The 25,136-nt window shown below is 46.9% G+C and overlaps 2 protein-coding genes across 3 annotated transcripts in view; one reads left to right on the forward strand and one right to left on the reverse strand.

Annotated features, from left to right (window-relative positions):
• The window catches only part of Ddx11 (DEAD/H-box helicase 11), a 96,967-nt gene extending 96,153 nt beyond the window's left edge, over window positions 1-814 (forward strand). For both annotated transcript variants that reach the window (XM_071610288.1, XM_071610289.1), the window contains one exon: window positions 18-814. In XM_071610288.1, the coding sequence (XP_071466389.1) occupies window positions 18-47 (30 nt within the window). In that variant the 3' untranslated portion in view covers window positions 48-814. The remainder of the gene's footprint in view (window positions 1-17) is intronic.
• Window positions 805-20,519, reverse strand: Washc1 (WASH complex subunit 1). Its single transcript, XM_027951074.2, has 11 exons — window positions 20,482-20,519; window positions 14,657-14,810; window positions 4,520-4,631; window positions 4,210-4,356; window positions 3,920-4,056; window positions 3,546-3,681; window positions 3,136-3,337; window positions 2,874-3,047; window positions 2,097-2,255; window positions 1,370-1,438; window positions 805-1,225 (listed from the first exon to the last, which is right to left on the reverse strand). Exons 2-11 carry the CDS (start codon window positions 14,803-14,805, stop codon window positions 1,086-1,088), a joined length of 1,425 nt encoding a protein of 474 aa, XP_027806875.2. The 5' UTR covers window positions 14,806-14,810; window positions 20,482-20,519; the 3' UTR covers window positions 805-1,085.
• Between the last annotated feature and the right edge of the window lie 4,617 nt (window positions 20,520-25,136).

Here is a 25,136-nt window from a genome sequence, read left to right on the forward strand (position 1 = left end):
TTTTCCTGTCTCCACAGTTTCATCGGGAGAAGTCAGGCCATTCCTGACTGCACCACTGCCTGTCACTATCCCCCACCCCTCCCCCCATTTGGCCTTAGTCTTAGGCCTAAGGTGGAACCCATGTGTAGAATTGTGTTCAAACCAGCCCACAAGGGCTGTCAGGATCCAAGCTTACATAGAAAAGCCAGAAGCAGGTTCGTTCATCCTCAAGAAATAGTAGGTCCATCCTAGCCATGCTTAGGCACAGCCCAGGGTCAGCTTCCTGGCCAGCCTTTGTAGGAGGTTATGTGGGCAGCCACCACCTTCTCAGAGGTGAGGCCCATCCTGCCTCTGTGCTTTCACCCTCTCAGCTAACGATGTCCATTTCCAGCCCCTTTCCCCACAGGCTCACTTCCCAGCTGCAGCCCTGTTCCCTCCCCTGTCCCTCAGTCTCTGCAAGGGTTTTATCTCCCTGGCTTGGCTCCAGTTCCTCCTCTAAGTCAGCGGCACCTCCCTCCCTCTCAGCCACTCGAGCAAACTCCAAGACACCTTCTACTCTGACATCAGTGATCATGCCAAGGGCCATTAGGCTCTCAGCATGACTATTTTTAGAGACACTGTTGTCACTTTTTTTTTCCTGTGGAAAATCTCCCTCCCTCCACAATAGCTGCCCCTGCTCCCATACCCCCTACCTGGAGAAAGGGGCTTCAGTATCGTTAAAGTCCTGCCCCATCACCTGGAGACCACCAGGGTAGGGGACAGGCTTCAAGGACAGAGCTATGCCCTGCACAACTATGATTCCTTAATTAAAATTGCACTGCTGGCTTGAGCTCCATTCCTGTATTACCCTTCTTTATTGATTCATGTTGCTGTATTCTCAAAGATCTTTAGAAGAGCACCCTGGTAAAGGGTGGGTAAGGCAGTCACATGAGCAGGGCACAAGCGGGTGGCATACACATACACCCTGTGCAGGGGGTCTAGGTGCAGATCTGGGACTGTCCACTATCCCAGCTGAGATCCTTAGGCTGAGAGGATGGTAGGCCCAGGAGCTGCTCCTGGATGTTTCCAAGAAGGCAACAGTCAGGGTTTAGGGAGGGAGGAGCCACCTAAGACTCCCAGTCATCCTCATCTTCCTCTCCTGGTGGCTGCTGTGGGGGCGGCAGAGGGGGGATGGAGTCTGACATTCGCGCAAAGGCTCCTCCTGGTCCCTCACTGGCTCCAGTCCCAGGTCCCTTCCCGGAGATACCTGGGAAGGAAGACTAGTTAGGGAGGTTGGTCAGGGCACTAGTTTACCCAGCCCTTGGGAGATTTAAGAATAGGAAGATACACACAGGATTATATATAATACAAAATGTCTCAAGGCCGAAAGGCAGGGCACCCTGCCTCCTACCTTTACGCCTCAGGACCAGCTTGTTGAAGAGATCCGACATCAGGTCTCCACCCTGGCTCGTGGCTCTCACTGCAATAGGGAAGCCATGGTGAGGGAGTGCAAATGGGCCAAATAGGACATCTCTAGGTGCAGCCTCACACTCTTGGCTTGCTCACCCCACCTCTACAACACTCCCCAGCCTGCTCCCCAGCCACACGTTCACCTCAGACTCTTGGAGCTTTGGTCTCTGTGGATCCTGCAGTGGCATTAACAAAGTAGTTAACATTTTAGTTCTCACAATGAGGACAAGGCCCAGAGTGGTTAGGCAATTTGCCTGTGGTTACCAGGCAGGTCAGAAGCAGACTGGGACACAAACCAAGGGCCCTGCTGCTTTATGCCAAGGTAATGCATAATGCCAGGTTGGGATTCACAGCAGACAAGCCTGAAACGTAAAGTAGGACTGAGCTAACCCCCCAGGTCTTCAGTCTTTTGGGTCCCTGACCATTTCCTTAAATGACTCTGGGCCAATATTCTCCTTTGTGGTTGAGTTGGGTGAGCTTAGAGGGGAAGGCTCTACTAAGGAGTGCCTGGCCCACGTCAGGATATCCACTGGGGTTTCCAGTGAATACCTGGAGGAAAAGCTTGGGGTGGTGTGGCTGGGCAGAACACTGTGGGGACTCGCGGGAAATGGAGGGGCAGGTGACCTTTTGTTTGGAGTCTTCCTGCAGTGGGCCAAGGGTCCCCTCACCTTGTTCCTGCTCCTTCTGTTTTTTCTTCTCCAGCTTGCGCTCTTTAACACTGCGCAGCTTGGCCTTGCCGATGCCCCCAGCTTGGCGGATGGACTCCAGCAGAGTGGCCCGGCCACTGGAGGGGTCAACCACTTCCTTGGGAGCTCCCTGGACTGGAACTGGGAGGTGGGATGGGCATAAGGAAGAAAGGCTGCTCAGGCAGGGCTGGGAGGAACAGCCTCCAGAGCCTGACTATGGGGGAGGGCACCTCTCCTGAGGAAGCCAGATGGTGAAGCAGGGGCTTCTGGGACTGTGCAGGGCCTGAACTGTAGCCAATAGGTTGCAGTTTTGTGTCCAGGTATCCCTGGTCCCTCTCCACCATCCCATTTAGCTGCCACCCTGCAAAAGTGGGCCCTATGAATCACTGATGTGCTGATAAGTGTCCCATCTTGACACATGGAAAAAAAAAAGGATTTTTGTTCCCCTTCTGGAGGCTGGAAATAGACTGGGAGATACAATATTAAAATAAATTCTGTGTTCTCAATTTTTTAATAGACTTCTTCATTGGCTTAACTGGGAGTGGGAGACACAGAGCCCTATTTTCTAGGTTCCCTCTAAAGATTCCAAAGCTCGACAATTTGAAAACCACTATTTTATGAACCTAGTGGAAAAAAATATTTGAAATGAGAACTATTCTGCAAATCTAGGAATAATGACTACTTGATCCTTTCAGGGATCTGGAAACTGGACAGTTGAAGGTGCCTCCAAGGACTGAGTCCACCCGGCACCACCCCTACCTGAAGGAGGTGCACTGCTGCTGTTGTCGTCCTCCCTGGCACCTAGGCTGGTGGAGGCCACAGTCTGGGGTGAAGGTGGGGGTGGAGGGGCGCTGGCCAGCAGCATAGGAGCTGGGGGTGGCGGTGGGGGCGGTGGTGGTGGTGGGGGTGCTGTCAGCACCCCATCTTCTAGGTCTAGAATGAAAGTGTGTGAATGCCTAGGATAAAGGAGTCCAAACAGGGGAGCTCCCTGGGCCAATTCCCATACTAGCTCCCAGCTCACCCGCCTTGAAAGGCTCTGCAACCTCTGTAGGAAAGGTGGGCAGTTCTGGAATGGCACCGGGAGCAGAGGGAGCAATGCCTGGCCCCAAGTCAGCACTGTACATAAGGTCATCAGCAATGCCAGGCAGGTCAGGCAGGTAGGATGGCACATCAATCTCGGGTACTTGGCCCAGGTCTGGCACATAGAAGTAATTCTCTGGAACCTGTGGGATTGGGTGGAGGTTCATGAGGGTCAGCAGCCATCTGGGAACACAGGGCCTGCTTGTGAGACCTGGAGGCAGAGCCAGTGTGACCCAGTGCAGACCCCACACAGCTGGGTAGGTAGGCAAAGGGCATAGTAGAGCCCTTGTCTAGAGAAGCACCCTGGCAGGGCTGACAGACCCCACCCATCCACACTGCCTCCATCTCTACCTGCTGTTCCAGCTGCTCTCTCTTGCTGATGGACAGAGGGGCATCAAATAGCTTCTCCTCCGTCTCTGCCCCCAGCATCACATGGGTCTTTGTTACAGCACCAGCCAGGGGGTCCAGGAAGACATACTTCTTGTACCTACAGGGTGGGGTGGGTGGCATCAGGCAGGCCTGGGTTCCTGACCACCTCTCCCAAGGCATCATAGGATGCAGTCTGTTGTGGGTTCTCAGTCCTTATAAACCAAACTAAACCAAACCAGAAAAAAATAAGCTGTCAGCTCTGGACTGTTGTTGCACCAGAGCCATGTCCCTGGAACCCCTGCTAAGCCCAGCCTCCCTCCCACCCACATCTCTGCAGCCCCACCCTCTGGCCATACAAGTTCTCAGTAGTGTTGAAGAGCAGCAAGGAGCTGACAGAGCTGATGTTGCTTGGAAGACCCCCAAGACCTTCCTCAGCTTCATCCTCGGGCTCTGGCTTGGTGTTCACACAGACAGGAAAGTATTTCAGCTTCTCCTGGGGTGAGTGACAGGGATGGATAGTGGGTTTTGGCACCAAGCTATATTGACCCCCACCCCCATCCCAGTCAGAATCTTCTCGGGAGACAGATTCCTCAGCTTCCCCATCAGCATTCATGGCATTAGGGTGTGATGAGTGTGGCCATCAGACCTGCAGGGCCCGCTCATCCAAGGGGCGGTGCTTGCTCTGGATCCTGTGGCGAGGCCGTCTCTGCAGACCAGGGTCCTGTGCCCCAGTAAAGATGGAGCCGTATTCCTGCAGACGCTCTGGGGCTGGGTACTTGGCACTGGAGAATACCTGTGGGAACCAGGATATGGTCAAGAGACCTGAGAAGCTCCAGAGAGCCTAGGGTTGGTTAGTGGGAGGCATGGAGAGATGACCCTGGGCAGGAGGACAGCAGGGGCATGGAAAGATGGAAGGACTGCACACCAGCTACAGACCACAGGGCCCCACAGGCTACCTTGATGGCCTTCTTGCTGCCCTTGATCTTCTCGATCTTGGCCTGGGCCAAGGAGACCCTCTCCCCAATGGCCTGCAGCTGGCTCCGGCTCAGCTCTACCCGCTGGGAGATCCTGCCACAGAAAAAATGAGAGAGCTGGGGTTACTCCCAGCCCTGCACCTCCTGCTGTCAATAGCAGACTTTGCATGAATTCTTCAAACAGTGTCACCTGACCATCAGAGTTGATGTTGCCCTGTCCAGATGGTCTCTACCAGGAGACCAACCTGAGGGGTCTACACATTAATGGCACTGAGTTCTTTGGAGCCCTGGGTAGGGAAGAGTAGCCACCTGGCCCCAGATGGCACCTGCACATGCCATATGAAGGGACACAGTCCCTGCCTCCAGGAGTTTACAGTCTCAAGCAGGGTATACGGAAAGACCATTGTGATTACCTACACATATGTATAGTTACTTACAGTTGGAAGAGCATTTGTACCTATCCCTCGTGGGCACATGATGCCAACAGACTACTGGCCTCTGCCAAGGAGGAAACTAGAGTTGGGTGAGACTAAGTGAAGGGTAAGCCCGGTCCTATGGGCCATCATCTACATTCAAACTCCAGGCCTGTTGAAGGACTGCCTCTACAAATGAACAATGACTCACAGAGTAAATCCTAAATCCTGATCACAGCTTACAAGTCTCCAGGTGGCCAGGCTGCTCACCTTTTCCACCCTCCTCCAGATGTGTTGTGGACTTCATGCACCAGCCACCCTGCTATTCCCTGATGTGCCAAACACATTCTCCTATCATGGCCTTTGCATCAGAATGTCATTTCTACTGACATGTACATGGCTAGCTCCTTTACTTCAGAGTCCCCTCCTTGCCCACAGAATCTTTGAAGCGCACCTGTACTTTCTGCCCCCAGCCTGCTATGCTTCTCCCCACAGCACTTCTGGGCACCATGCATTGCTTGCTTGTGTGTGCTCTAGATAGAGGTCAGGCCTGTTTGTTCCTTGCTGTGCCTAAAACAGTGTCTGGCATTTGGAGGCACCACTGTATGGTTCTCACATGATGGAGGCTTCTTCTAACTCACACTCAATGTGTGTGAGCCTCCTTTGTGTGTTTCCATACTGTTGGGCCATAGCAACTCTGTGCTCTTTGAAGTTATGTCTGATTCATGTGCCACAATATCCTCCCAGTCACTTCTCCAGCTCCCCTACCGCCAATAAAACTAGCCCCTGCCTACATTCCACGTTCACAGAGGTCCTCTGAGCAACTGCCTCATGACAGCAAGCAAATGTCTGAGGCATAGGGAATAAGGAAGCAGAGGCCAAGTCTAGTTCATGGAAAAGGTAGGAAGAGGAAATGGGGTGGCAGAGGGATTTCCAAAAAAGATGGAATAGTCAGGAATCTGGCAAAAACCTCCTCAACCACCCCACCAGCTCTAGAAGGTCTTAGCACCCCAAAATCCATGGTCTCCATGTCCTGGTGAGTCAGTCCCAACCGCACCTGGCTTGCACGTGCAGGACTTAGTGAGGTGATAGAGGCGGGGGAACTGAGGCATGCACAGGTCCCAAAGCTGCTTCTTCCCCTTAACAGGTCTGTGGATGGTGGCAGAAGAGAAAGAGAAAGGGAGGAAGCTGTCTCCTCCCAGCAGAACCACCTGACCCAGTGGGTCCATCTTCTGCAGGGAGAGGTCTTCACCTACTGTAATGAGTGCTCAAACACGAGATGCTTCACTTCTCTCCAGTCCCCCACGCAGCCACATTCTACTGAAACAGTCCTAGGAGTTAGCCAACAGCTCTACTCAGAGTTCATGGGACAGCAGAAAGGGCATGAGAATGCGAGATGGACAATAGTTACTCTGTTCTAATTCTGTCATCAAAGAGAGGAGGACTGATATCTCAAGGCTGTCAACATAAAGTTCCAAAACAAGGCCTGGCAAATTTCTGCAATGTGTTATTAAAGAGAGGGTCTGTAAGCTCTTAGAGAAGGAAGAGGCAAGTCCTAGGGGCTAGTGTGTGTTAAAGAAAGAAAATCCATCACATTTCTTTCTTTGGCAAGGTTTTAGAGAGGGGAAAACTTTCAAAATGGTGCCATCTTGAATCATAAAGGATTTTGAGTTTCTAACCAAATCCAATGGACAAGATGAAGCTATGGGGGCTGGAGGAGAAGACATAGAAGAAAGATCACAACCAGATGAACAGCAGCACCCAAAAGGCACACAAAAAGAAGGGAATGACCTTGGCCTTTTACACAGGTAAAAGGCAGGGCCCTGTCCCATTCATTCAACACTTGATTAGAAAACTGGGCACATCATATAGAGGTAGGTCAAGAGGCACAGTGGTATTAGGATTCCATCTTGAAAGGCCAGAGGATGGACTACAATCAACAAGATCCCACTTACAAAAAATAAATGTGAAGCTCAGCATTTAGGTCTAAAAAATCAAGTACACAAATATAGAAGGCAGAGGGAACGTGGTTAAGCAGCAGTTCAGGGAAGAAAGACCTGGAGGTTTTAGTTCACTAAAAGCTCAGTAGGAGCTAAAAGCACATTAAGCAGCTTAGAAAGTGAGTGAGATCTCAGTGATCCCTCTCTTGCCCTCCCCTGTCCTTTCAATAAGCAGGGAACATACACCCTTCTCATACACCCTTCTCAGAGGCACAGGAGAAAGCAGAGCCCTGGATTAAGGAGAGCTGCTTCATGCTAGCACCAGTTTTAGCCACCAATGCATCCCCTTCAAATTGGGCTCTGAACTCCCTTCTAGACTATAAAGTCTGTCTTCTTCATTGTCTCTAGCATCTGGGGCAGAGTCTGACATGTTACAAGTGGTAAAGAGAATGTGACAAACGACCAATCGTACAAAGGAGGCTGATGAGTGAGAAATTCATGTCGTAGGAAGACAACTGAAGGATGTTCTGGCTGAAGATGAGACGACTTCGAGAAGATGATAATTCCCTTCAAATATCAAATATATCAAAAGGGCTGTTAGGTGGAAAAGTGATCAGACCTAGACAGCTACATTAGTACCAGTGAGTGGGGTTACAAAGAAGCACATTTTGGTTCTACATAGAATTTTCTAGTGAAGAGCTGCATGGCTTTGCAAGACCATCAGATTCCAGATGGATGACTGCCTGTCAGAGATGCACCAAGCAAGAGTCCTACCTCAGGGTGGGGGATGGAAGACATGGTATCTGGGGTTCTTTTCTCATCTAAGAACCTATAGGTCTAAGTGAAGCCTCCAGATAGTCTCAATTCTTAAGATCATACACCATGACGCTGAGGGAGCGTACAGACCTAGGCTGACGAAGAGCTTACCGTTCATGTGCCCCTTCAGTTGACTGGCAGGGATGGTCTGGAAGGATGTGTTAGGAAGGGCTGTTAGGCCACAATGGGGCTGGGATGTTGATTAACAGTGCCCTCCCAAGGGGCGAAAGGTGGAACAGTGGCATGAGGGCAATGTTTGTGCCATTCCTGGTCTAGACCCTCTTGGCTTGGTAGTCTACTTAAGGCAGGTTAGTTTCCAGGCTCATTGCTGAAGCTGCAGCACATGTGCCCAGGCACTGGCAGAGAAGGCTGCCTCTGCCAGGGGTGAGAATGGAACTAGCTCACTCAATATGTCCCAGCACTTGGGCCTCACAACTAGTCCACCCTCCTCCACCAGCACTGGAGGGTGGCATCTCCAAACATCCCCCTCTTTTCTTTCCCTCCCCACCCCTCACTGTTCAACAAACAATTTGAGGGTGTTCTGTTTGAAAAACACACTGCTGGGGACTGTGGGGAGAGATGAATCAGACAACATATATCTGGCCTCAAGGTGATTCAGGTCTATCAGGGAGGAAAAAAAGGGACATCAATAACTACATAACCACAATGTCCCATGGACTGGGACTGCACATCTGTTTAGAAGCAGAGTGACCTTGGGCAAGTCACTTCTTAGTATGTGCCTTGGCTTCTTTTTTTTTTAGAGAGAGAGAGAATTTTAATATTTATTTATTTTTTTAGTTTTCGGCGGACAACATCTTTATTTGTATATAGTGCTGAGATCGAACCCAGGCCACACGCATGCCAGGCGAGCTCGCTACTGCTTGAGCCACATCCCCAGCCCGTGCCTTGGCTTCTTTAGCCAAAAAATTTGAATTGTAAACTTGTATATCATGGAATGACTGTGGCTCCTGGACAGCGCTCCTGTGGCAGCTGACACACCTCGAGTACTTGGATCACACAGGCTAGGAGAGGAGACTCTATAGGCACGCACAGGAAAGTGCACACTCCCGCATGGTGGACGCGGGTGGGACTGGGGAAGTTTCTTGGAAGTATCTGGAGCAGAAATGAAGAAGGAAACTCCAGGCAAAGGAAACAGTCTCTTTGCAAGAGAACACCACACAGGATAGGTGTCAGGGCATGCAATTCCTCTGGTGAAGCATGAAGCTCTAAAGGAAGCACCCAGGGACTGCTCTCCCCTCCCGTGTGAGAGTGGGAGGGCAGGACAGTACGTGGACTTCCTGTCCCCACCTCCAAAGACGACCCCCATTCCCTATGGGAATATTTCCTATGAAGCCAGGAAGGCCCCCACCAATGCTATAGCCTGTCACACTCTGGGTGGCAGGCCCTAGAGGCTGCCATGAAAGAGCACCCACTGCCACTGGAATAGCTGCCCCTCCCCTGCCTCTTCCCAGCCTTGGGGAAGCAGCGCTGAGCTTGGGCTCCCACCAGAGTCTTCTCCACAGTCTGGGATAATTAAGAATGATCTGCTAATTATTCAGGCAGCTGATTGAATGCTTTGTAACCCTGGGGGCCACCAGGTGCCAAGAAGAAGGGGGAGCACAGACAAGGGGAAAGGATGGGAAGGTGAAAAGGAGAGAGAGAGAGAAAAGGCGAGAAGGAAGAAAGGATGGAGGGGAAGTTTGGTGGAGAAAATGAACCCTTTCCCAGGAGGAAGGAGCTACACAGTGCTGCTGCTTCTGGGCTGGGGCAGTCGGGAATGACAGAGGACAGCATCCCTACGTCCACACACAGAATGTGTCCAGCTCTTACTCCCCCCATCCAACCCCTCCTGCCACATCATCTAAGTTATGTGAAGCAGGTGACATCTCTGGGCAGATATTTTGGGGTTTGGCTTTTCCAGGTGAAGATGGGCAAAGAGAGGGGAGGGGGATCTGCAGGGCATGGCTGTTGAGAGCCTGAGAAGTGCTTGTCATTCCCGCATGGCTCCCCACTGCGGCAGAGCAGAAGGAAGGAGGCCAGCTTGGAATGCTAATTTGCCATGAACTCACCTACTTGCACAACCTACCCAGGTTCTGCTGAGGCCAGAAGCTGTGCCTGGGCCTGAGATGGGGACAGTGGAGTGGTGAGAGTCTCTTCTATACTCACTATCTCTTCTTGGCAAGAGGTTTCCGAGCAGGGAGCATGTTTAAGGGGTGAGTTTTATGCTGGGGTTCACAATTCCACTTCCCCAGCCTGTGGACTGCTGCAGGATAGGGGCAGGTAGATAAGGACAGGGGTCCACACTCCCCATCCCCACCCCAAAATCAACACTGACTCCTTCCTTTCCTGCATTCTCTGTTCCCAGCCTGTCATCAAATCTGTCACTGCTTCCTTTAAAATGTCTCTTCTCCAGTTTTCACTGCACCTTAGCTGGACCACAACTTCATCCCAGTCATGCCCTGACCTCAAGAAGTTTCCAGGGTGGTCCTGGAATCCACCCTGACCCACTTGTCCACAGATGCCCGAAGAGCCGTCCCAAAGCTCTTCTGTCCCATCGCTTCCCGCACAAGGACCTTGCAGGGCTCCCTGGGACTCCTGAATCACGCACAAAGTCTGTCCAGGCTGTGAGAACCCCCACAGACTGGCCCTACTTTCCTGATCCCAACTTTCCACTCATAGCCCTACTCACTCCCATTCCTGCCAGAAAGTGTTCCCGCAGCACACAGAGGACGTACAGAAACATGAGGCAAAGCTCCCAAAGATGCATGATCCAGAGGGAATGCAAGCCCTACAAACACACAAAAAAGAGAATTTTTACACCTTGTTCTGCACTGAAGGAGTTGAATGTGTGGGGCAGGCAGCAGTGTATGCTACTCCCAGCACAAAAGCTGAACTCCTCTAGAGCCCATGACACACTATGTTCCAGGCCACATTCAAGCTTCTAATAAGCCTGTGGTTCCCATTTCTAGACTCCACCAGATGACCTGCATACCCACCTTTCTAACCATAACCCTCCTTAAGACTCTTCCTGGCCATCTACTGGGGCTTCCCCTGGCCATGTGGAGTGGCCCTGTACTTTTCCTTTCTACATCTATTTCCTCCTTATGCAAGTAACAGCCCCATTTTCTTTAGGGAATCTCACTCCCAAAAGCTCAGTCCTTGTGCCTCACAGGCAATACATGTGACTTAGGTCTGAATCAATCAGTGTGTTATCACCCCAGCAATGATTCTGGGAAACTCTAAAGAGTCATGCCAGGCCACACAGGCAAGAGTGACATCTGGAGGAAGTGCTGGCACAGCGGGGAATATTCTTTTCTGAGTGTAGGAGCTCTGGCCCGACCAGTTATCCCCTTGCCACCACTGAAGAAAGACCTGTCTGGGAATGGAGCCAACCCAAAAGAAGCAAGCTGAAGAGGAATGAAAGCAAAGCCAGGTCCTGATGTCACCGTTTAAGCTCTTCAACTCTGAAGCCTGCTCTACCGATTTGTTACTCTTTGTTTAGGCAGGTTTGTGGAGTTCTAATTGATAGATGTGCCACTGATTTTCTGTTTCCCTTCTCTAGATCCCTGGAACCCCACAGTCCATGCCAGGCACTTAAGAAACAACCAACCCTTTGCTTTCCTATTCTAGACTCTAAGCTCCTTGAGGACACCATGGCCTGTACATTTTAGTATGTGATAGGGGTTGATGAGGTGACCTGGAATCTGGCTGAGAGGGAGCCTAGACGCAGGTCCAGGTCTCTGAGAAGCACCCTACCCTCCCACGTGGAGGGCCTGCACCTATGCTCAACCAACTCCACACTCCCCTGCCCAGCTGGCCGTGCACAAGGTGCCAAATATCAGGATACAGGAGGAAGATATGCCCAAAACCCAACACTCCTCTTCCAGAATGTAGAGCCTACAGTCACAGTCCTGGTGAGGAGATACAACGATATCTAGGAATTGGTTCTGGCATCCTTTCCAAGCACTGGGCATGGAAAGGCCATCATCTGGGGCTGATGGTTCTTAAAGGCCTATGTCCTGTTACTTATGTGTCCCTTGGGCACATTCAGCATAAAAATAAGCACAAAGAAGGCATCTAACATTTCCTATAACACTGTCAGCAGGTTGATGAAAGGCATCATAGAAATGATATTAACAGATAAGAACTAATATTCGCTGCTTCTCCCTTCATGTGCTTTAATTCATTTAATCTCAACAATAAGCCTACAAAGAAGATGCCATTATTAAAATAATAGACAAGAAAACTGAGGCTTGCAGGGGTTAAGTAACATGCTCAAGGTTACAGAGCAAGCAAATGAGGAAGTCCAATTTGAGCAGAGGCTTTCTGCTCCAGAGGTGATCCCCTTAACCATATCAATACCCTGCCCCTGTTACAGTCACATTCTGGACAGTCTTGGAGCAGGCAGATGAGTCAGTGGGCAGAAGAGCCAAGAGAATCTGGGATTTACACCAAGTCCAGCTGGAGACAATATTTCCTCCCCTACTGGGGAGGGCTTCCAGGAAGAGACTGACTTTGAATGGTTGCAGGCAGAGAATACTGCACAGGGAAGGAGCAGGGGTTCCAGGTCTGGCATACAACCAGGGATGGGGTACAGGATGATTTGGACCATGAAGGAACTTAAGTCAGACAGAGTGAGAGAAAAGATCCTCCCATGTGAAGCATAGTGTGGGCACCCAGGCAGAAGGCCTGCCTCATCTCACATGACTTAAACCAAAGTCCAGAGCTGTGTTCTGGATAAAACCTGGAGCCTCTGCAACGAGCAAACTCCATTGCTATAATCATTTATATTTTTTGATTCTGGGGATTGAACCCAGGGACTCACACATGCTACACAAGTTCTCTACAACTGAGCTACATCCAAGCCCACCATTCAATCATGTTAAATAAACAATGAATGAAAAATCAGTGTAGCCAGGGTCTGTACCGGATAAGCACTACAGATTCAGAAAGCTGCAGCTCTCTCAGCTCTGCTATGGTTTGAAAGTGCCCCCCAAAGGATATGTGTTGAAGGCTTGTTCCCCAGCCTGCAATGTTATTGGAAAGTAATGGAAACTTTAAAGGTAAGTCCTAGTGGAAGTTAGGGCCTAGGGCAAATTAGGGCCGTGTGTTGTGCCCTTAAGGAAATATTTGGTCCCAGACTCGTTCCTGTCTCTCTCACTCTCTTTGCCTTTTGGCACCATGAGGTTAACAACTTTCTTCTGTCACACCTTCTGCCATGATGTACCACCTCACCACAGGCCCAAAGCAATGTGGGCAAGTGACCATGGACTGAAAACTTTGAAGCCTTAAACTTTTCTTCCTTTAAGTTGATTATCTCAGGTATTTTGTCACAGTAATGGAAAGGTAACTAACACAAGTTCAAAACCATCAATGATCTCAAAAGCCCTGCCCATCTCACCAACCCCTCTTGCTCTAGGTATATCAGCCTCCTTTCAGGTCCTTCCCACCTCAGGACTTCCACTTATACCCTTCTCTCTTTCTGGAATATACTGCTTCCTGACCTAATCTCCCACCCCTAGATTTTACTATAAATGTTATTTCCTCACACCTATCCTGATCCCTGTAGATCAAGTCAGGCTACCCATTACAAGTTGCATAGCAACTCATTTCCCTTCACACAAATAATAATAATCTCACAGACTCTGGAGCCACCCAGCCCCTGAGTTTGAACTCTGGCTTTGTCACTTGGCCAAATCTCTTAGCCTTTCTGTGCCTCAGTTTCCTATAAAAGGAGATAACAGTACCTCAAGTATACCAAGGGCTAAATGAGTGCACTCAGTGCCTGACTAATGTAAACACTATAAAAAACATTACAACTGTAATTAACTGATTGTGCAATTGATTACAGTCATACAGTAGATAATGGTGTTTCAGACAACAAAGGACCACAGATATAATGGTGGTCCCATAATGGAGTTAAGAAATTCCTGTCACCTAGTAATGTCATAGCCATCATAACAGTGCCCATAGCACAACACACTATGCCCATGTTTGACTGAGGTGATGCTGGTGTAAAGAAACCTAGCATGCAGCAAGTCATGTCAAAGTACAGCATACACAAATGTGTATAATACATAATACTCAATAATGATGATCAACAACTGTTCCTAGATTACGTATGTACCATACAATCCTTTTCACTATTATTTCAGAGTGTACTTCTTCTACCTATAAAAATTTACCATAAGGGCTGGGGATATAGCTCAGTTGGTAGAATGCTTGCCTTGCATGTACAAGACTCTGGGTGCAATCCCCAGCACCACCAAAAAAAAAAAAAAAAAAAAACTTTCCTGTAAACAGTGTACCAATTACACCAGTGGCAGCCTCATCTATCTCATATTTACTGTGTGTCTTGATGATATGAACAGGCCACGTGGAGACTCTTGACCTACTCCATTTAGATTTATGTAGTGCACAACATTTGTGTTCACACGACCACGAGATCATTTAGCAACACATTCCTCAGAACACATCCAGCTGTCATTAAGGGAGGCATGACTGTATATAAGTGTCCCTCCCCCCATAGTACATACTCTAGTTGGACAGTGATACTAGTTTGCTCGTTGCTGACTCTACAGAGGAGCACAGTGCCTTGCATACTAGAATGCTGAGTATATATTTGCTAGCAGCAGGAATAAGTGAACAGGGCCCCCTGGGTGGGAGAATGTACAGAGCTACCAGTGGGACCTGAGGGATCTATAGGAAACACAGGGGCCACAGGGGACAGTAGGTGCTGGGCTCTCAGGCACTTAGGAGAAAAGCTTTCAAGCTGGGCTCCTGATCTGAGCCCACTCCACACAAGGAAGCTAGCAGTGTCCCCCACCCAGGACCCAGAATCACTAAGAAGTCTGCTCCAAGAGTGTGTATCCTTGACATTGGAGAAAAGACTGCTCAAGACAGGGGGCAGCCCTGCATGGGGCAAGGTGGAGGAGAGTGGAAGTACCTACCTGCTAAAGATGTCTCCAGAGACTTTCTGTAGGTATTGCAGGGCATCTGCCACCTGTTGAATGGCTTCCTCTCGCCGCAGGTCAGGTTGGATGAGAGGCACTGAGTACGTCTGACCTGCCAAGGAATGCTGGGTCCTCAAAGGAGTCATAGTGCCTGTGGGTGGGAACAAGACCATCAGGACCAGAGCCCCATGCTCACCCATACCCACCACCACAGGGCAAGGTGATGTTGAGGTTCCACCTGTGTAAGAGCAGGGAGAGGGAGGAGTGAAGAACATCTGGTGAAAGGCTAAGGCTCCACAGAGATGAAATTCTGCTGATGCCTTTTGAGTGAATGAGGGAAGGAAAAGCCAGTACCACCGACTGGGTAACTGGTAGGGACAACAGTTCAGAAAAGGTGTGACATTTCATGACTTCCTAAAGCACCCTTTACATACATTATTCTCAGTTTGACCTCCCATTCTTGGATAAACACAAAGAAACCCTGGCTGCAGAGAAACAAAAAGCATGGAAGCAGATATGGAGGCGCAGGGGGTAGGGGGGGACAGGGATCATTGGAATAGACTGCCAAATGACACCCAACTTTGGGAAAGCAGGAAGAATGTGGACAATTGGGTTCTTCCCACTTTGGCCCCTGAGAAACTCTAGGGAGTAGCCAGTGACTCTAGGTATAAGAGTGCTTTACTCACCCAGGCCAGCGATAAGGGGACCAGAAGGAAGTTGGTGCATGTGGGGGTGGAGAACAGGAAGGAAAAACACGCCTTCGAATTGCAAGGCGAGGGCAGAGTCTATTTATATTGGGTTTAATTAACTCCGCTCCCTGGTGCCACTAAAGCAGCAATCACACTGCAGACGGCACTGATTTGATTGGCAAGAGACACGCCAGGCAGAATATTAAGGCACCAGGTCCCTATAAATAGGCTTAATCACAGCCCCACTCTGGAAGACGGTGAGGAAGACATTAATCAGGCCTGGCACGGCGCCCTAGACCTGCTCTCTTAGGCACCATACTGGGGCCCTTGGTTGCAACAGAGGTGTGAGTGGGGCGGGTAAGTATGGCAGGAAGGGCTAGAAGGCTTCATTTGAACTTAAAATGCTGTTTGACCATGACTAACCTCTCTGAATCTCTGATTCTTTCTGTCTCCATTCTATAGACTGAGAACTGGTACTGCTCTCTGAGAAGTCTTTGTCCCAATAGGACTCCTTGGCTCTGCCTGCTGGTTTCCAGAGCTCTTCCTTTTGCCTTACTGGCTCTCTCCTACCCTCTGTAGGCCAGTATTTTTCCTGATCTGAGATGATGATCATTTTGCTCTTCAACTTTTCTCCAGCAATGAGCTCCTCCTTGGCACTCACACTTCCAGAAAAGAAATTCTCAGCTTCCTAGACCTGAACCTGTCTTGAATACTCATCAGGACCCAAGAGTTACTCCTCACTCCCCACTTCCCTTCCCTTTTATCAAGCAACCAAGTGGAGCCAGCTGATCCCCAACCACCTAAGGGACTCAATCCTCTGAAACCACCATACCTCTTTCAAGAACTCTCCTCCCCTCCCCTTCTTTATATTGATACTGATGCAAATCAGCTGGCCTTCCTAACTTACTTTCTATTCCTCAGTTCTCCCATCCATAAAATCAAGAGGGGGAAAGAAGATCCTTTTTGCGCACGTCTTGAGATGAATTCCTCGTTAGTTACCACATCTGGATGTGTGTGTGATTGCCCACGCACATGTGCGAGAGGGTAATACAGGCACAAATCTCCTAAGGAAGTATCACATCCGTTGGAGAATTAAGAGAGTGAATACAGCTGGTTAGCGGTTTACTCATTCTGTCTGCAAACATCTACTGATCAGCTATTAAGTGCAGGCCATGATCACAACAAAGATGAAAAAGGCACTAGACAGAGAGATAGCCTCAAAAACAACTAAACCCCCTACAATAAGCACTCTAATTCACCTATAAATACAGAGCTAAGAGTTAGAGGAGTCCAGAAAAGCCTGTTGACAAAATCTGTACCTCTCTACCAAGGCCCAGAGAAAGGGTTCAAAAACATTCTAGGTAAAAGAAACAGCTTAACCAATGGCATCTAGAGGAATATAAGTGGTTTTGCATGGTGAGAATATAACATTTTGGGGGAAGTTACAGGGAAGAAATGATAAAAAGAGGCCAGTTTGTGAATAACAGTGAATACCATAGCTAGAAGTTAAATGGGTGCTGTTCAATATGGTGGGCACCAGCCATTGAACACATGAAATGCAGATAGTTCAAATTGAGATGTATTGTAAGTATAAAATGCACACTGAAATTAAAAGACTTAGTAGGAAAAAGAATGTAAAATCTCTCATTAATTTTTATATTGATTATATGCTGAAATGACCATGTTAGACAAACTGGGTTAAATAAAATATATTACTAATATCACCCATTTCTTTTTACTTTAAAAAAATGAATATCCATATGTACAACAATGAAAGAAACTTGATCCCTAATTCTCACCTATACAAAAGTCAAACACAAGTGGATCAAAGACTTAGAAATTAGACCTAAGGTTTCTACTTTGCAACTGTTGAAAGAAAATTGTGGGGAGGTGGTGTTGGAGTTGTGGCTCAGCAGTAGAGAGCTCGCCTAATATGTGCAGGGCCCTGGGTTTGATCCTCAGCACCACATAAAAATAAATAAACAAAATAAAGGTGTTGTGTCCAATTACAACTTAAAAATAGATATTTTTTTTTAAAAAAAGAAAGAAAAAAGGTCAACACTTCAACATACAGGCATAGGCAATGACTTCCTCAATAGGGCTCAGGAAATAAAATCAGGAGTTCATAAATGGGATAGCATTAATTTAAAAAGCTTCTGCACGGCAAAGGAAAAGAAAAGCATGAAGAAAGAGCCTACAGCATGGGGGAAAATCTTTGCTGCTATTCTTCAGACAGAGAATTAGCAACCAGACTATATAAAGAACTGAAAAAAAAAACTTAACTCCAGAAAAACAAAATAAAACCCCCAAATCCAATAAATGGACAAATGAACTGAACTGATACTGCTCAAAAAAAAAGAAATACAAATGGCCAACAAATATATGAAAAAATGTTCAACATCTTTAGCAATCAAGAAAATGCAAATCAAAACTACACTGAGATTTCATCTCACTGCAGTGAGAATGACACTCATTAAGAATACAAAAAATAAATGCTGACAAGGATACAGGAGAAAAGGAACATTTTATACACTATCAGTAGGACTGTAAATTACCACAGCCCACTATGGTAATCAGTATGGAGGTTCCTCAAAAGGCTGGGAATGGAACCACCATAAGTCCCAACTTTACCATTCCTTGGTCAGCATACTACAGCAAAAATACATGCATACACATGTTTACAGCAGCACAATTCACAACAGTCAAGTTATGGATCCAACTTAGGTATCCATCAACAGATGAACTGATAAAGAAAATGTGGTACACAGAAACAATGGAGTATGACTCAGCCAATAAAGAAGAGCAAAATTATGGCATTCATAGGAAAATGGATGGAACTGGGGAACATAATGCTAAGTGAGATAAGCCAGACTCAGGGTTATGTTTTCTCTCATATGTGGAACTAGAGAGGAATAAGGAAAGAGAAGGGACTTCATGAAAATACAAGTGAGACTACTAGAGAAATAGGATTGGGGATAGGAGAAGGGAAGGGGAGGCAGGTAAGGGGGAATGAAACAGACTAATTTATGCATAAATGGATAATTGTTATGTATAATTAGAATGCACCAATAACATTTTTTTTGAAAATTAAAAAAAAATATATCACATGTGGCTAGCATCTTCCTTCCTTCCTCTGTGTCCTGTATAACTAAAGAAATGAGTCTCTGTTCCTCTTTTCAAGAAAGAGACACCCTTGGATGAATTCTGGCCTAAGCACTAAAATTAATCATAATATTTTCATTTTATTGTCTCTTCCTCCTATATCCTGTAGCTATTAAATGATTATCATGAAGATAATCTTTATTGACTCTTTCAGTAGACAGAATTTTCATATGCAATATTTTTATTATTAACTAATAACACTATGAATAATTATTACTTTTAACTAATAATACCTATATACTTGAGAACATCCTATCAAAGAATTATTTAATTATTAGTATTGGTGAATATATCATTATCACCAATTTTAGATAAGGAAATGGGGTTGGACAAACCAAATAACATTTTTTCCAGCATCAAAATGCTAGCATATGATGAAGCCCAGACCTGAACCTATGTTGTCAGAATGCAGAACTTTTGGTACTTATCAGTACATTTTATTGTTTTATATAAAAACACAAATTTTAGAGTTCCAAGACTGTGTTGGTGCTAATTAAAACACCTTATCTTGCCCAGCATAATGGCACACACCTGTAATCCCAGCAACTAGAGAGGCTGAGGCAGGAGGATCCCCAATTCAAGGTCAGCCTCAGCAAAGTAAGCAAGACCCCTGAGCAACTTGGCAAGACCCTGTCTCAAAATAAAAAATAAAAAAATAAAAAGGACAGGATGGGGGGAAAAAAAGGACAGGATGTAGCTCAGTGGTAAAGGGCCCCTGGGTTCAATTCCCAGTACCAAAACACATAAAAAAATTAAGACACCTTATTTTGATAGTTTGTCCTATGTAAACCTAAACTAGTTATGTTTTTGACATTAGGGAGGCTGAGCCACACTGTGACAAACACTTCCTAGTCACTTTGAATCATTTCAACCGTATAACTTCACAACACACTTTGGAGTTATGTGTTACTGTGGACTTACACATATGAGAAAACTCAGGCACAAAGAGGTTCGTTGGCAATTATGTTTTGAAAAGTCTGTGGTGATCATTTTAAAAAGATGATGGAAAACATGGGAAAATACAATAAATAGCTAAGAAGTCATGGGGGACTTAATTGAAAAATAAAAGGTGAAAAATTCACCACAAGTATTTTCTTGTATTGGGGAGTTTTATTGTTAGAAATCCTAACTCCTCCTCGGTTCCTTAATGGATGAGTGCAATTCATGCTAGGCCTTTGATATTTCCTACTTATTTTTTATTGTTTAATACATTCCACACCCATAAACATTCTTTTAAAATGGTGTTTTTCTTGCATCTATTTGCCATGTTCACCAAGATATTCTCCAGATGTTTTAAGTTGACAAATCAGAAATGTATACATTTGTCGCGTATCGCCTAATATTTCCATTGGACCGCACTACCTTAGTCTGGGAAAGACCGAGATCTCTCCCCAAAACATGAACCCACACTCGACGCCTCTTTCATACTGCGGTTTATAATTTCGGAAGTGCACGGAACCCCTCCTGCAAACCATCCTCTCCCAGGATCTATCCCGCAGTTAAACAGCTCTGCACAAGGCGATCAGGAAACAGGCGCGGTCCGAGTAGGACCGGGGCCAACTAAAGGGCCGGCCCAGCGCCAGGAACTGTGTCACGGTTCCGAGCGGGTCGTCCCCATCACCCCGGGGCCGGGCGGCCGGGAGGCAGCGGAGCCTGGGACCCACGGAGCCCCACCCGGCCCGGTCCCGGTCCACTGCGGGCCTCGGCCTCCGGCGAGGGCAGGAAGCGACCGGGCTGGGCCAGGGGGCGCGGCGCGCGTCCCGGGGGTCCCGAAGCGCCCCGAGGGCGGCAGGAGCCCAGCACGGGGCCTGCGGTCCCGCCGCCGCTGGCTCTCCCTCGCCCCACGCAGGGCCACGAGCTCCTCCGGTGCCGGTGGCCCGGCCCTCCCGCAGCCCTCCTCCAAGCCTTCACGTCCCCTCCTCCGCCCCGCCGCCGGCGCCAGCCCGCGAGCCCACAGCCCGCGCCCCTCACCTGCGCGCCGCCGCCGCCACCGCCCGCCGCGCTCCTCTTCCGCTCGGCGCGCGCCGCGGGGTCCTAGCGCCGTCGCTCGCACGCACCAGCTCCGCCTTCCCGCCGCACTCCCGGGCTGGAGGTGGCGCGGCCCCTGCACGGAATCCACCGCCTGGGCTTGGAGCTTCCCAACGTCCGCGCGGCAGACGTCCGCGCGGCAGAGTTCAGAGCGCCGGGCCCAACCAACATGCCTGCTTTAATCAGTCTTGTAGCACACCCTGATTTTCCTTAGTGCCCAAACCCGTTTTAAAATTAAATATAGAAGCCAGACACAAAAGGACAGATATTATCTGATTTGACTTATATGAGGTACCTGCACCAGTCAAATTCATAGAGACAGAGAATAGTGATTACTAGGGATGAGGAAGACGGGATAGGCAGTTAGTGATTAAAGGCTGCAGTTTCAGTTTGGGATGATGAAAAAGTTTCGGAGATGGATGTTGATGATGATTGCACAACAGTGCGAATGTGCTCAGTGCCACTAAACTGTACACTTAAAAATGATAAGGGACTGAGAATATAACTCAATGATAAAGCGCTTATTTAGCTTGCCTGAGGCCCTGCGTGCCATCTACAGCTCTGAAAAACAAAAAAGAAGAAGAAAAGGAAAATAAAATAGTTTAGAGCGTTAAGTTTTATGGTACATATATTTTAAAGCTGGATAAAAGAAGAAAGGAGGGAGGAAGGGATGAAATGGAAGGAAGGAAGAAAGTTTTGTTTTGTTTTTTAAATTAAACATATAAAGAGAACTTCAGTTCAGGGCCTGTAATAGTCTCCCCTAGAATCCACGGACTTATCTGGGGAGTTTTTGTTCCTTCCTTTTTAGGGTAATCAGATAGAAATACAGGATGCCCAGTTAATTTGAATTTCAGAAAAATAATTTTTAGTATAAGTATGTCCCATGATTAGTTTCGAATATACTTATGCTAACATTTGTTCATTGTTTATATACTTATTTGAAAAATTATTTATTGTTTATCTGAAGTTCAAAATTAACTTGGCATTTTATATTTCTGTTTACTAAATCCAGCAATTCTACTTTTTCCCCCCTATACCGAGGATTGAACCCAGGGATGCTCTACCACTGAGCTATATCCCCAGCTCTTTATTTTATTTTATTTTAAATATTTTTTTAGTTGTCAGTGGATCTTTATCTTTATATTTATTTTTATGTGGTGCTGAGAATTGAACCCAGTGCCTCACATATGCTAGGCAAATGCTGTATTGCTGAGCTACAACCCCAACCTCTTTTTTTAATTTCTTAAGACAGGGTCTTACTAAGTTTCTGAGGCTATCCTCCTGCTTCAGCCTCCCTAATAACTGGGATTACATGCATGCACCACCTCACCGACAACACTACTTAATACTCTTCTACTCTCCCAGTTTTGTCCTCCTTCCAAAAGGACAATGAAGGGTGCAGGCATTGAGTGACAACAAGATCATTCTGCTGTCTCAATAGCTGCTATCAGAAGTGAGAAAGACTGGTCTCCACTTATACTGTAGACTGAATGGTTGTGTCCCCATATGTTGAAGCCCTAAACCCCAGTGTCATGGATTTGGAGATGGGTCTTGGGTAGATAACTAGGGCTAGATGAGGTCATAAAGGTAGGGCTTTCATGATGGATTTAGTAAGAACAGCAAACTCCCTTTGTCCTCTTCCCACCATGGGAGGACAATGAAGGCAGCTGTCTGCAAACTAGGAAAGGAGCTGAGGGAACCTAATCATTTACCACCTTGACTAATACAAACATATTTCCCCCTCACCCACCTGAGTGATAGCTGAGTGGCTTAAATTTTCAAGATACATCAATGAAGGGGAAATGTGCTGTGCACAGGGCCCACCCATGCCAAAGAGAAGCCATGCCTGTCATGAAGGAGAGCACACAGGCTTGGAAGCTCTGCCACTCATTCTTTGTGTGGCCTCGGGAAGGTCACTTAATAGGGCCTCAGTTGCCCCATTTGTAAATTGGGTTTAAGAGTGTTTGCCCTGCCTCCTTTCAATTACTGCGAAGAAAGTATGTCAATATGCTTGTAATCTATAAAGTTTATTTGAACATGAAAGGAAATGTGTATGTGCTCCAGGATGTCTGTCTAAACATAGACATACACACACACACACACACACACACTCCACATCATATGTCAAGCTTGGCCGTGTCTGCTAACAAAAGTGCTCTAGACAGCACTCCTGTGCTGGAACTAGACTATCCATGCCTGTTCATCCTCCAGACCATCTACCCTCAACTTCACAAAAATTGACTACTGACAGACTCAGCCCAGACCTAACCATAAAGATTTCCCAGGAGCTCAATTGCAAAGGTATCCAAACCCTCAAACTGCAATGAGAATCTTTGAATTTAATCAAGACAAAGAAAAGCTGGATGTAATGTGTGGCTACTGAGGCTCCACATACCCTTGGGCCTGAGATAACAGGGATGGTCCTCAGCAGCCTTGCCAAGGCTTGCTACTATTTTCCAGCCTCTTGGATTCCTTAGAATCCATGTGTGTTGATTTCAGAAATTCCTCGTGGACGTACAAATAGAGCAAAGTGTCCTGAGCCTCTAATCTATAGAAAGAAAACTGGAAAGAAGAAGAAAAACTCAATATTTAAGTTCCATCCTCTAGCATGTTTCATTGTTCTTGGAACAGGCTCCCCTTTCCTGGAGACCATTTTCCTCTCCAATGGTAAATTTTACTGAGATTCTTTACTTCTTGGGAAGTTTTCCAAAGATGCCTGGAGAAAGGATGGAAATGTCTCACCCTCTAACCAGACAAAAGGATGCAGCCAGATGATACAGCCAACTTCTCTTGCTCAGGTTTCTAATGCATTTGAAAGAAAAACAAAAAACCTTAGTCCAGAACTCTGCCCAGAGAGCATTGTAATGTGCAAGCAAGGGCAAGAAATTTCTCCTCCAGGAGCCTTGGACTGACCTCATCACTAGCACCAGAGCCAGTTTTATTAAACACCCTGTGTCCAGAGGGAGTTAGTTACATCATCCTCACCTACTGGGAGTTAAACCTTACACAGTCCTACTCCTCCAGGAAAACTCCTTGGGGACTACAGCCCAAGGGATCTCCCCTTCTAGGAAATTCACAACACTGACATCTTGACTGGACAGCTTAGCTCCCATAATATGCTGGGGGGCGGGGTGGGGTTGTGTCTCTGAGAGGCAGCAGGGTGTCGAGATTATGAGCAAGGCCTCTGGAACTAGATTGCCTGGGTTGCAACTATTCTGCTTTAAAACAGAATGTTAGTTGTGCATGTTACTTGTGTCTCTGTTTCCTCTTCTATAAGTGTGGGATCAATAAAAATCTGGCATCTATCTTTGTAGTGAGAATTAAATTAGTTAATATATCTCAAGTGTTTAAAATGATAGTCGAGGGTATAGCTCAGTGGTGGAGCACTTGTCTGGCATGTGTGAGAGGCCCTGGATCTGATTCTGCAAAAAAAGGAAAAAAAAAAAAAAAGATGCCTGAGTCCATCAATGAATGAATGGATAAACAAATTGTGGTAAAAATATTTAATGAAATATCACTCAGTTATAAGAAGGAAGGAAATAATGATATTATGTTACCAACATGGTTGAACCTCAAAACCACTATGCTAAGTGAAAGAAGCCAGATACAACGGGCTATGTATTGTACAATTCCACTTACACTAAATACTCAAAATAAGTAAATCTATAAACAGAAAACAGATTGGTGGTCTCCAGGGGCTAAGAGAATTGGAAATGGCTATTTAATAGGTATAAAGTTTTATTTGGGGATGATGAAAATGGCTTGGAAGTACATAGTACTATTGGTTGCACAACATTGTGAATGCACTAAATGCTATTGATTATTTCACTTTAAAATGTAAATTTTATGAGATTTCACCTCCATCTGAAAACCAAACAAAAATAAACAAAGAGATGCCAGAACATAAGAGCAGTAGCATTAGTCAGTGTTAGCCTTCGTGTATTCCTTGTTTCACCAATGCTGACTGTGTGTTACACCTTCATATCCTCCTGTGTATGGAGATTAACAAATGTGAGATGGGATAAGAGAATGTGGGAACTTGGAAAAAGCCTCAGAGACTACAGAACCGCTGCTGGATGGATGGCAGAGATGGGAACAGAAGGTCACAGTCTTTGCTGTGTGCTTTTCTGAGATACCTTTTCCTTTCTTCAGCTGCAGAATAAAGAAAACAAAATAATTTCCCTCATCACCATTCTCTCAGCACACGTTTATTGAGTGCTTTCCCTGTGCCTTCAAACAAGTTGGGGAAACAGATACTTAATTGGAACGTGATGCATGTTTTGATGGAGGCAGAGGAAGGGAGCCTAAGGCTCTTGGGAGCATGTTGTTATTATAAATAAACTGAGTGATAAATAAAGGTCTAAGTACAACACAAGTTTATTTCTCACTAATAGAACACCAGATCAAGGTAGTATGCTCTGTGTTGCTTTAAGTCAGGGACCCAGGTTTTTTCCATCTATGATGGCTCTGTCCTCTTAACATGGGGCCCTAACATTGCTGTGTTCCATGGGAGCAGAAAAAGCAAGAAGTAGAGCAGGTGGGAGGTTTGCTGGAGCAGGCTGGGAAGCAGCATCTATCACTCTTGTTCCTTTTCCATT

The sequence above is a fragment of the Marmota flaviventris genome, chromosome 3, assembly GCF_047511675.1.
Source record: "Marmota flaviventris isolate mMarFla1 chromosome 3, mMarFla1.hap1, whole genome shotgun sequence".
Classification (NCBI taxonomy): domain Eukaryota; kingdom Metazoa; phylum Chordata; class Mammalia; order Rodentia; family Sciuridae; genus Marmota; species Marmota flaviventris.

Coding starts and splice junctions, on each gene's coding strand:
- Washc1 (XM_027951074.2), bottom strand. CDS start 14,805: ATGACTCCTTTGAGGACCCAGCATTCCTTGGCAGGTCAGACGTACTCA. Junction 3,338..3,545: donor GAGAGCAGCTGGAACAGCAG/GTAGAGATGGAG, acceptor CCAATCCCACAG/GTTCCAGAGAATTACTTCTA. Junction 1,439..2,096: donor ACAGAAGGAGCAGGAACAAG/GTGAGGGGACCC, acceptor TCCCTATTGCAG/TGAGAGCCACGAGCCAGGGT.